The sequence below is a fragment of the Phyllobates terribilis genome, unplaced genomic scaffold, assembly GCF_046119375.1.
Source record: "Phyllobates terribilis strain yellow unplaced genomic scaffold, ASM4611937v1 Scaffold_9__5_contigs__length_417890890, whole genome shotgun sequence".
In the NCBI taxonomy this organism is placed as follows: Eukaryota; Metazoa; Chordata; class Amphibia; order Anura; family Dendrobatidae; genus Phyllobates; species Phyllobates terribilis.
The window spans coordinates 34,994,688-35,007,633 of NW_027362769.1; the positions used below are offsets into that span (position 1 = coordinate 34,994,688).

The 12,946-nt window shown below is 39.2% G+C and overlaps 1 protein-coding gene across 2 annotated transcripts in view; it reads right to left on the reverse strand.

Annotated features, from left to right (window-relative positions):
* Window positions 1–1,107: 1,107 nt before the first annotated feature.
* ZDBF2 (zinc finger DBF-type containing 2) overlaps window positions 1,108–12,946 on the reverse strand; it is a 49,173-nt gene continuing 37,334 nt past the window's right edge. For both annotated transcript variants that reach the window (XM_073646386.1, XM_073646385.1), the window contains one exon: window positions 1,108–5,083. In XM_073646386.1, the coding sequence (XP_073502487.1) occupies window positions 2,497–5,083 (2,587 nt within the window). In that variant the 3' untranslated portion in view covers window positions 1,108–2,496. The remainder of the gene's footprint in view (window positions 5,084–12,946) is intronic.

Sequence of the window (12,946 nt, forward strand, 5' to 3'; positions counted from 1 at the left end):
AGCTTTTTTTTTTTATTAAAGCGCTATTGTGGTGCTTCTAATCTAAGTTCACTGCACTTAGTCTCATACTTACCTGTCGTCTTCTGTTATTGGTGCCACTCTGATCAGTCTCCAGCAGTTTGTGACCTGCTGGAGCAATCCAGAAGTCACAACTCAATGTAAGTCTATGAGAGACAGAATAAGGCTCTCATGAACTTACATTGAGAGCTTGTAACAGTTACCTCCTGTCGGTCAGAAGTAGAGGTCACAAGATGGCGCCGCGGGACCACAGCGGCACCTATAAAAGAAGAAGATGGCGGCTAAGTAAAAAACTAGGGAAAGGGAACCTTGATTAGTAGCACCACTCCAGAGGTGAAATAAAAAAACAACAAAAAAAACTGCTGGAGTGGAGTTTGAAGCAGCACTGGAGCCTGGGTAAGAGAGCGATCGGTAAGTATTTTAACATACTTACACTACATCACATACATACAATTGAAACCAGAAGTTTACATACACTATATGAAAAGACACATACATGTTTTTCTCAATGTCTGACATGAAATCATAATAAACCTTTCCCGTTTTAGATCAATTAGGATTACCATAATGTTTAATATTTGCCAAATGCCAGAATAATGAGAGAGAATGTTTTAAGGCATTTTTATTACTTACTGCAAAGTCAAAAGTTTACATACATTTCATTAGTATTTGGTACCATTGTCCTTAAACCTTATGACTTGGGTCAAACGTTTGGGATATCCTTCCACAAGCTTCTCACAATAGTTGGTCGGAATTTGGGTCCATTCCCCCTGACAAAACTGGTGTAAATCCAGGTTTGCAGGTTGCCTTGCTCGCACCTGCCTTTTCAGCTTTGCCCATAAATTTTCAATAGGATTGAGATCAGGGCTTGGTGATGGCCACACCAAAACATTGACTTGTTTATCCTTAAGCCACTTTGTTACCATTTTGGCAGTAAGTTTCGGGTCATTGTCCATTTGGAAGACCCATTTCCACCCAAGCTTTAACTTCCTGGCTGATGTCTTGAGATGTTGCTTCAGTATTTCCACATAATCTTCTTTTCTCATGATGCCATCTATTTTGTGAAGTGCACCAGTCCCTCCTGCAGCAAAAAAAAAAAACACAACATGATGCTGCCACCCCCATGTTTCACAGTTGTCATGGTGTTTTTAGGTTTACAAGCTTCTCCCTTCTTCCTCCAAACATAACAATAGTCATTATACCCAAAAAGTTCAATTCATTTTTTGACATGTCTCAAAAAAATTAAGGTCTTTGTTTCTGAGTGCATTTTCAAACATTAATCTGGCTTTTTTTATGTTTCTTTTGGAGTATTGGCTTCTTCCTGGCAGAGTGGCCTTTCAGCCCATGTTGATACAGTACCTGTTTCACTGTGGATATTGACACAATCTTACCAGATTCTGCCATCATCTTCACAAGGTCTTTTGCTTTTGTCCTTGGGTTGATATGTCCATATCGGAGCAAAGCACATTCATCTCTGGGACGTAGAACCTGTCTCCTTCCTGAGTGGTATGATGGTTGGACATTCCCATCTTGTTTGCACTTGCGTATAATTGTTTGTACAGATGAACGAGGCACCTTCAGGTATCTTGAAATTGTACCCAAGGATGAGCCAGACTTGTGCAAGTTCACAATTCTCTTCCTGATATCTTGGATGATTTCTTTAGGCTTTCCCATGATGCTACACAAAGAAGCAGTGTGTTTCAGGAGTGCATTTAAATATGTCCACAGGTGTAGCTCTAATTAATCCAGATGTTGCCAAAACCCTATCAGAAGCTTCCAAACACATGACATCATATGGGCAGTCCAGAATTGTTTAAGGGCATACTAATCTTAGAGTATGTAAACTTTTGAATTAGCAGGAAGTAATAAAAATGCCTTAAAAGATTCTCTCTTTATTCTGGAATTTGGCAAATATTAAAAATTATGGTAATCCTAATTGACCTAAAATGGGAAAGGTGTATTCTGATTTCATGTCAGATATTGAGAAAAACATGCATATGTGTCTTTTTATATAGTGTATGTAAACTTCTGGTTTCAACTGTATTTAAAAAAGGATGAGAGAAAAAATATATTGCTGAGGGTGCTACTTTAAGTTTCAACAGCCTTTAATCTGATCCCTGCTGTAAACAGTCGGCAGCCAATTGATTAGTACTGAGGAAATTAAGGAACTTTTTTTAAAAAAATTTTTCCTTATATTCATAAATTGTACATTTTTCTTCATGTTGATCTAATATCAAATATACAATTCAATTTAATGACACACAAACAGTTATAATATTTTAGTTGACATATCTTTATAAAATAAACAACTCTAGTATTTTACAATAAGTATCTATAAAAAAATGAAAATGTGTAAAATAATTTTTGAAATAAGCTTAATCGAATTTTCAAATTCTTTAAAAAAATAAAAAACATTTTATTAGAAAACCCGTTTTCCATCAGACAGTGTTTTAGCAGTCAAACAGTACAACAGTATTTTCATCTGACTTTTTTCCTTGTCGTTCGGTTAGTCCTTGCACTAGAATCTGTAGTTGAAGCTTTAAGCCTACTCCTCAGTTGATGGATAGTGCTATAGATGGGACCCTCAGAGACCCTGCTACGAGTTCTTTTAACAATTTTGTCTTGGTAGTTTGTTTGAGTATTCTTTTTAGAAATGTTCGGCTTTCTTTTTGCAGGTTTTTCAGAAACAAATTGTGATTTTGCAGGTGCTTTCCCATTTCTACTCGTAAACTGCTGACTTCTTTGGCCTCTAACTTTCTTACTGAGTTGAAAAGTCTGAACTCTTCCCGTGGTTGATTTTGCAACTTCAGAAGATTTTCTACTTGGTTGCTTATTGCGTGTTGCTTTTCCTTGGGTTACTTTTTTAACCATTCTCTGGGGATTATCCTTGGATTTTGTGACAATTCTAGATTCCATTCTTGCCCTGGTTATCCTTGTTGAAGGTTTAGAAGAATCTCTTCGTATAATTTTCTTTGGCTTTAATGCTTTCGTAATAGATTTTGTAATCATGGAACTTTGCTGGATGTCCTCCTTGGTTCGGGAGAAACTGCTTTTAAAGGGTGAAAGTGAAAAATTTGCATATGGTCTATCGGGGTGCAAAGTTTTCGCTGAGCCAATGAATTCTGTGCTCATCGATAACTCACATCCCTTAACACTTGGATTTAGATCTTTTCCCGTACTAGATTCAAAATGTACAGATCCAGCAGAACAACTACTTAAAGACTTTTTAGAATTTGTGGACTCCTTTTGCTCAAATTCTAGGTTATCAACATTCACATCACTAGTTAGTGTACGGAACAGCTTTCGTACACACGGTGCCTTAATACCTCGCATTGAGTTTCGTGGAGGGGTTTTAAGTATGCGGTTAGTTAGAGGGTCATAATATTTTGGAGTGGATTGCTTGTATTTATAAAAGACAGAGTCCCTACTATCAGTAGAGTATTGATTACGACCTCTACTACAGATGGAAGCGGCTTTACTAGTACTTGCTTTTAAGTCTGGGTGAGAAAGAACATACACCATAGTTTTCGGTTGTAAAGGAGTTAATATTTTGGTATACGATTCTGGAAGTTTTAAAGCACACATCCGAGTTTTCATATCTGGTGTCTTTTCTTCCACAAAATCAAAAGCTACTTGTTGTTCATTTTTCAAGACTTTCTTTTTTACCACGGGGAAATTGACCAAACTTGTTTGAGTACCATGGCTGACTTTAACCACCTGGCATCTTGAAGCTTGTCTCCACGTTCTTCTACAGGGTTTAGGAAGCTTGGAGTGCAAAAGTTTTTCAGATTTAACACTAACAATATCAGAATGATGATGCAATAGCGGTAGCATATTAAAGGTTTCAGTTTCTTTTTGGTCTTCAATCTTTGCTTCACATTTCTCTTTTATTTTCATTTTATGATGATGTTTCTTGCTGCTACCATTTAATAAAGATCCATCCTCAAAGTAGCAGTGGAACTTGCCTTTTCTAAACTGCTTAACGAGAGCTTCTACTTTTAAGTCGTCTTCATACATTACTTGTGACCAGGTTTTACCAACAAAACAAGGAGGCACATGAGGCAGAGCAGGAAGGATTTGTTCTTCAGGGTCAGGCTTTAGATTTATTTCTTTAGATGGGCTTGTTCTCAGAACACATTTAAGCTTTGATTCATAGTCTTCATCAACATTTACATTGGACTCCAGAAAATCTAAATGCATCCTCTTTGAATGATCGTCTTCAACCTGAAGGGGTACATTCCAATCAAAACTTAGACTTGAGGCCTTTGTGTATCCAGTAATTGATTGAACGTTTAAAGAGAAAACACTTTCTTTATCTTTTTCTTGCAGCATCATAGCTGAGGATTCATGGCAGTATTTCCATATGACTTCATCAATTATGTCATCCACAGTTGTTTTATTACTTCTTAATAAATTAATGTCTGCATATTTTAGCATTTTAAATCCATTATGATCACCAGTAGCATCGCTTTGCTTTTTGTCCTTCAGACAATCCCTGAGAATATTGTCTTTCCCCTCCTGAGATTGTAAAGCGTTTTTTATTCCAGATACTGTTCCTGAGGTCACGTTATAACAGCTGCCTTGGGGATGAAATTGTGTATTTCGTAAACCAGTTGAAGAACATGTGGTTACATTAACCCCAGGATGCCATTTTTCCCTTCTATATTTTGTCTCTAAATTTTGACTTGATTCTACAGATAATACATAATGAGGTGTTACAAAATTATTGTTTTTCCCAAACTGCTGGCTAGATGAATTCAAGGGTAATGTCTTAAATGGAGAGGAGTAGGTTGCAATATTTGCTGCTTTACCTTCCAATTCCTGGCAACCAGTCTGAACACTCTGTCCCTGTGCAGTATTTCTATCATGAGACTGTGTAAATGCCATTTTCCTGTAGTTGCACTCTGAACTGGCCGCAGAAAGATTGTTCAAGTCCAAGCACCGACTTAGCACCATAGAAGGAGGAGGCGGCTCATTTGTTTGTGTTTGGAGTGGTAAATTACACAGTTGGTTTGCATTAGTAGAAGAAAGCTTATTTGCTTCAGGTATATCATCATAGGTTGGTCTGAAAAACAAAGAAAAAAGTACATTGGGGTGAAAACACTGAGAAATAATATACATACTATACAATTATGTGCAGTCATGATCAAACACTAAGTCAGTGGACTTAAAAAGAAAGAAATACATCAAATTCAACCTTTATTTATTTATAACATCACCCAGTGGCCTAGAACACACATGACAAACACTGGCCTGAGGGCTAAATCTGGCCCGCGACACCAGAGTCAACAAGATTGTGGGGGGCCCATTACTGTATACTGGTTGGCTCGCGACTTTGTCCAAGTTTTTCATTTTGGCCCTCTGTGTGTTTGAGTTTGGCCTAGAGGAAGGCAAAATCCATGCAGAATAGACCAATTTATCAAGCAACAAAAAAAAACCTGATTTTTTTTATATTATATATATATATATATATATACACACACACATGCATACAGTACAGACCAAAAGTTTGGACACACCTTCTCATTTAAAGATTTTTCTGTATTTTCATGACTTTGAAAATTGTACATTCACACTGAAGGCATCAAAACTATGAATTAACACATGTGGAATTATATACTTAACAAAAAAGTGTGAAACAACTGAAAATATGTCTTATATTCTAGGTTCTTCAAAGTAGCCACCTTTTGCTTTGATGGTTGCTTTGCACACTCTTGGCATTCTCTTGATGAGCTTCAAGAGGTAGTCACCGGAAATGGTTTTCACTTCACAGGCGTGCCCTGTCAGGTTTAATAAGTGGGATTTCTTGCCTTATAAATGGGATTGGGAGCATCAGTTGTGTTGTGCAGAAGTCAGGTGGATACACAGCTGATAGTCCTACTGAATAGACTGTTAGAATATGTACATGTATTATGGCAAGAAAAAAGCAGCCATGTAAAGAAAAACGAGTGGCTATCATTACTTTAAGAAATGAAGGTCAGTCAGTCTGAAAAATTGGGCAAACTTTGAAAGTGTCCCCAAGTGCAGTTGCAAAAACCATCAAGCACTACAAAGAAACTGGCTCACATGAGGACCACCCCAGGAAAGGAAGACCAAGAGTCACCTCTGCTTCTGAGGATAAGTTTATCCAAGTCACCAGCCTCAGAAATCGTAGGTTAGCAGCAGCTCAGATTAGAGACCAGGTCAATTCCACACAGAGTTCTAGCAGCAGACACATCTCTTCAACAACTGTTAAGAGGAGACTTTGTGCATTTTTCATGGTAAAATAGCAGCTAAGAAACCACTGCTAAGGACAGGCAACAAGAGACTTGTTTGGGCTAAAGAACACAAGGAATGGACATTAGACCAGTAGAAATCTGTGCTTTGGTCTGATGAGTCCAAATTTGAGATCTTTGGTTCCAACCACCGTGTCTTTGTGCGACTCAGAAAAGGTGAACGGATGGACTCTACATGCCAGGTTCCCACCGTGAAGCATGGAGGAGGAGGTGTAATGGTGTGGGGGTGCTTTGCTGGTGACGCTGTTGGGGATTTATTCAAAACTGAAGGCATACTGAACCAGCATGGCTACCACAGCATCTTGCAGCGGCATGCTATTCCATCCGGTTTGCGTTTACTTGGACTATCATTTATTTTTCAACAGGACAATGACCCCAAACACACCTCCAGGCTGTGTAAGGGCTATTTGACCAAGAAGGAGAGTGATGGGATTCTACGCCAGATGACCTGGCCTCCACAGTCACGAGACCTGAACCCAATCGAGATGGTTTGGGGTGAGCTGGACCGCAGAGTGAAGGCAATAGGGCCAGCAAGTGCTAAGCATCTCTGGAAACTCCTTCAAGATTGTTGGAAGACCATTTCCGGTTACTACGTCTGTATATATATATATATATATATATATATATATATATATATATATATATATATATATATATATATATATATATATATATATATATATATATATATATATATATATATATATACATACATATATATACATACACACACACAGTGGGTACGGAGAGTATTCAGACCCCTTTAAATTTTTCACTCTGTTTCATTGCAGCCATTTGGTAAATTCTAAAAAGTTCATTTTTTCTCATTAAAGTACACTCTGCACCCCATCTTGACTGAAGAAAACAGAAACGTAGACATTTTTGCAAATTTATTAAAAAAGAAAAACTGAAATATGGTCATAAGTAACCATGAGCACCAATTACAGCTTGACAATGACATCTCATGCTGTTCACAAGTCGAGCTATTGTCTGCGGAGGCATGGCATCCCACTCTTCTTGAAGGGCGGCCCTCAGGTCATTGAGGTTCTGGGGTACAGAGTTACAAGCCTCTACACGGCAAGTTAACTGATCCCATAGGTTTTCTATGAGATTCAGGTCTGAATAAAGTGCAGGCCACTTCATTTGAGATACCCCAGTCTCCAACAGCCATTCCCTAATGATGTGACCTCGATGAGCTGGAGCATTGTCGTCCATGAAGGTAAAATTAGGCCTGTGTTGTTCGTGCAGAGGCACAATACCTGAATTAATGATGTTATTCAAGTAGTAGGGGCTCGTCACTGTACCAGTCACAAAGAGTAGGACAGTTCTGTATTGACTAGACACACCTGCCCCCACTGTTACACCACCACCAAAGGCTCGTCTGATGACAACATTGGCTGATGGATAGTGTTCTCCTTTACCTCTCCAACATTGTTGGCAGCCATCATCTCTGCTCAGCGTGAATCGACTTGCATCAGTGAAACGCACTGAGGTCCACTGGTCCCTTGTCCTGTGTAGATGCTCCCTGGCCCATGCAAATTGATGACGCCTGTGCCAGGTGGTGTGCTCAGGTTGTTTTGCACGCAGACCACGCTGTTGTAAATGGTTTTGAATGGTATGACATGACACTTGGATGCCTCTCACCTCCCTTGAATATGCCTGGAGTTGTGTGACATTCATCATCTGGATCCGAAGGGCATTGTTCACAATGAAGTGGTCATCAGTGTGGGATGTGGCCAAAGGATGCCCACTTCTCTGCCATTCTGTGACACTTCCAGTCTCTGTATCTCTGTCGCAACCTGCTGATAACACTCTGTGACACTAAGCTCAGTGGCTACTTCTGTCTGAGAACATCCTGCTTGAATCCTCTCAATGGCGAGGTACTGGTGATCAATTGTTAGGTGTCGTCTTGGTCTCAGGATGTCAAAATGGGAACAGCATGATGTGGAGGACTGTTTAATACCAATTCTAATTGAACCCCTGAAATGTATTGGGCGATTAAAACTGACAGCCGTTCTCTCGCATAAAAGGACAAAATAAACAGTCCATATACAGGCACATGCGGGCTCACCCGTTCAGCAAAAACTGTCTAGCTGTCTCTCAAGTCCTGTAAGAGAGACTAGCACCAAGAGGTCCCTTCAGCTCTCCACCCAGACACAGACAACGGCATCTCACCCGTGCTGCAATCCAGTACAGTACTCTGCAGCTCCACACAGAATCCACACACTGCTCTGTTTCCCAGCACACTACACTCTGCATCATCCAGCAGACTGACACCCAGGGAATCCACTTCCTGATTCTAGTAAAAGCTACCTGGCTTTGCTACATGAATTTAATATATAAGATTATATTATAAACATACATACACACACACACACATACACACAGCGGGTGAAATATGTATTTGAGGGGTCTATATGACAGAAAATACACAAAAAAGTGACACCATTCTAAAAACTGCAACCCTCAATGTGCTCAAAACCACATTCAAGACGTTTATTAACACTTCAGATGCTTCACAGGAATGAATGGAATGTGGAAGGAAAAAACAAACTTTTTTTTTCCCACAAAAATGTTACTTTAGATTAAATTTTTTTTTATTTTCACAAGTGTAACAGGAAAAAATGGACCCCAAAATTTGTTGTGCAATGTCTCCTGAGCACACCGATACCCAATATGTGGAGGAAAACCACTGTTTAGGTGCACGACAAGGCTTGGAAGGCAAGGAGCGCCATTTGACTTTTTGAATGCAAAATTTGCTGGAATAATTAGCGGACTCCATGTCGTGTTTGGAGAACCCCGGATGTGGGCGATTTCCACTATTTAGGCACAAGTGACACCATTTTGGAAACTAGACCCCTCAGGGAAGTTATCTAGATGTGTGGTGAACACCTTGAACCCCCAGGTGCTTCACAGAAGTTTATAACGTTGAGCCGTGAAATTAATAAAATAAAAAAAACACATTTTTCCCACAAAAATGTTTTTTACCCCAAATTTTGCATTGTCACAAGGGTAACAGGAGAAAATGGACCCCAAAATTTGCTGCACAATTTCTCCTGAGTAAGCAGATACCCCATATGTAGCTGAAAACTACTTTTGAGGCATAGTGCAAAGCTCAAAAGGGAAGAAGCTCCATATTGTAGTTCAGATTTTGCTGGACTGGTTTAAGGGTTCAATGTCACATTGGTAGAGCCCCAGAGGTGCCAGAGCAGTCGAACCCCCCATAAGTAACCCCAATTTACAAATGACACCTCTCAATGAATTCACCTAGAGGTGCAGTGATCATATTGACACCACAGGTGTGTCACAGCATTTTATACCATTGGGCAGTGAAGAAAAAGTAATGAAATTTGAAATTTCACCACCAAAATTTTGTTTTAGCCCCAGATTTTACATTTTCACACTGGGAAATGGGTAAAAATGGCACCAAAATTTGTCCCATAATTTCTGCTGAATGCAGCAATACCCCGTATGTGGCTGTGCAGTATGGCTTAGCTATACGGCGAAACTCGGGAGGGACGGAGCGTTTTTTGCCTCCTGGAGTGCAGAAATAGTTTGCGGACTCCATATTCAGAACCCCTAAGTGCTAGAAGAGCAGAATCCTCCCTCAAGTGACCCTATTTTGGAAATTATACCCCTTTGTGAATTTTTCTACTGGTGTAGTAACGATTTCGCCTCCATGGGTCTTTTCCAGAAACAAGCAGAAGGGATGATGCGGAGTGAAAATTGCAAACTGCCGTTGTAGTGACCAGTACGTTGTAGTGACCAGCTCGTGCTTCTGGAGACATGCACCCATAAATTAGATGGGCTCTCATAGCTACAGAAATGCCAAACATGTGGACGCTAACTGCGGTTTAGGCTCACTGTGGAGCGCATTTGGATTTTGAAGTGCAGAATTCGCTGCATTTCTTTTGCAGGGCGAGGAGCCATTTCGCTTTTCCAGAGCCTTTCTGCTACCAGTAACGTGGAAGCCCCTATATTTCCATTGACAGATGAAGGACCTGAGTGGAGACTTGCTTTTTTGTGAATGGAGTTTAAGTTTTTATTGGGAACATTTTACATAACATTTTGGATCACATTTATCCAACGTCGTTCTATGCTGAGGACTTATATTGGGGTTTCCATCTAAATCTCCAAGTGATGTGATTCAGATGAAACCCCCGAGGGACCCATTCACTATAATGAGGCAGCAGAGTTACTCTGGACTCCGTTTGGCCTCTGTTCAGTGGCGTCCTTTTCAAAAGTGCACAAAACTGTGGCCGACGGCGCTTTTTATACACGCCTAAAAAGACGGACACCGCCAAATCACAGGCCAGACGGAGTCCACAGTGCCTCCATCTGCCTCATTATAGGGAAGCTTCCACCGCGGGGTCCGTCTGAATTATTTATTTAAAAGACTTACACGGAAACCCCGGTGTAAGTGCTCAGAGTAGATCGCAGGATAAATATGTGTCGAGCCTTACTGTGATCTTTGGAAGGCAGAATGAACAAATCAGCAGCAGGTGAAAAATTGGTTTTATTTTTTACGCCGTTCCTCGTGCGGTATAAATGATTAGACAACTTTATTCTTTGGGTTGGTGCGATTACAGCGATAGCAGATTTATATCGGGTTTTTATGTTTGGCTGCTGTCACACAGTAAAAGACGCTTTTTACTGTAAAAACAAGTTTTTGCATTGCCATATTTTGAGAGCCAACAGAGTTATGTGAGGGTTTGTTTTTTGCGGGACAAGTTGACGTTTTTATGGGTACCATTTTCGGGCAAATTACATTTTTTGATCGCTTTCTATTCTGATTTTCGCGAGGCAGAATGAACAAAAACCAACCATTCAGGAATTGTTTTTTGGCGATTTTTTTTACGCTGTTCGGAGTATGGTAAAATTGATAAGACAGCTTTATTCTTCGAGTCAGTACGATTACAGCAATACCATATTTATAGCAATTTTTTAAGTTTTGGTGCTTTTACACAATAAAAACTATTTTATAGAAAAAATAATTATTTTTGCATCGCTTTATTCTGAGAGCTGTAACTTTTACTTTTCCGCTGATGGAGCTGTATGCCGGCTTGTTTTTTGCAGGACAAGATTATGTTTTCAGCGATACCATTTGTATTTACATTTGTCTTTTTGATCGCATTTTATTCCCCTTTTTGTTCGGCGGTATGATGATAAAGCATTGTTTTTTGTCTTTTTTTAACATCATTTTTATTTGATTTTCCATGACACAAATACACAACATACATCAAATCTGATAAACACAATTCATGGAAGCGCGTAGTATGTACCTCATAAATCAAGTATATCTTTTAAATCACCATTACATATCATGTAATATTCAATACTACCATATTGTGGACTCAATATACTCCATCGTCAAATAGACACAGAAAACACAGAGAGAAATAGACGACATAGGAGCCTCCAAGTATAAAGAAATTACAACAAATTTATTTTAAATATATGATCAGGTACACAGCAGGGGTAAGTACAGAAAATCTGTGAGGCTAAAAAGAGAGAAATCCTCCCCACGGAGCGACCTCCAAAATAGATCCTACATTCCACATATATAGGTATTAATTTCAAAGGTATATATAGGGACAAAAGGAACATCACCATGGAGAAAAGGTAATGGATGACATCTCCATATATATTCATGCAGCCAATATAGCAATATCAGTTGTATTGATTCAATACCATTTATGGGTTCATTTAGAACATGTGATGTCCACTATAGTACCCTCATTACTTAGATGGTATAACTAAATAGTTGCTCCAGTCACTTGCTACCTTAAGCCCATGGATAGTCCCCAGCACAACCACTGTATACATACCAGGGATCTCGAGCAAGCGTCACGTGACAGTCGCTGGGCAGTCAGAGATGCAGGAGTCTGTATGGATGGTGCGCACTATTTAGTTATACCATCTAAGTAATGAGGGTACTATAGTGGACATCACATGTTCTAAATGAACCCATAAATGGTATTGAATCAATACAACTGATATTGCTATATTGGCTGCATGAATATATATGGAGATGTCATCCATTACCTTTTCTCCATGGTGATGTTCCTTTTGTCCCTATATATACCTTTGAAATTAATACCTATATATGTGGAATGTAGGATCTATTTTGGAGGTCGCTATGTGGGGAGGATTTCTCTCTTTTTAGCCTCACAGATTTTCTGTACTTACCCCTGCTGTGTACCTGATCATATATTTAAAATAAATTTGTTGTAATTTCTTTATACTTGGAGGCTCCTATGTCATCTATTTCTCTCTGTGTTTTCCTTATACATCAAATCTGGTACAGAGAGAGGTAAGAGTCCCGTAGATTTAATTGGTATAACAGATATAACGAACATCAAAATTAATTAGTTGACAGTATGTCTTGTATCTCATTGAAGCCATCATGGATAATTAATGCATTTATATCTATGCCAGAAGTCCTGGCCCATTGATTGTTCTCCTCACCATTCTCTTTTTCATTTTAAGTTAAACGAAGTGGACCTAAGTTATTTTTGAGATCTTCTAGTATATACCATGCTGTAGATGTAAAGGGTTCTACCATTTTCCTTTTGTCCTCTATTGGACAGCAATTTATAATAAACGGTTTGCATTTTAGAAGGTATTTGCCTGCTAGCTTCTCTTTATTACAT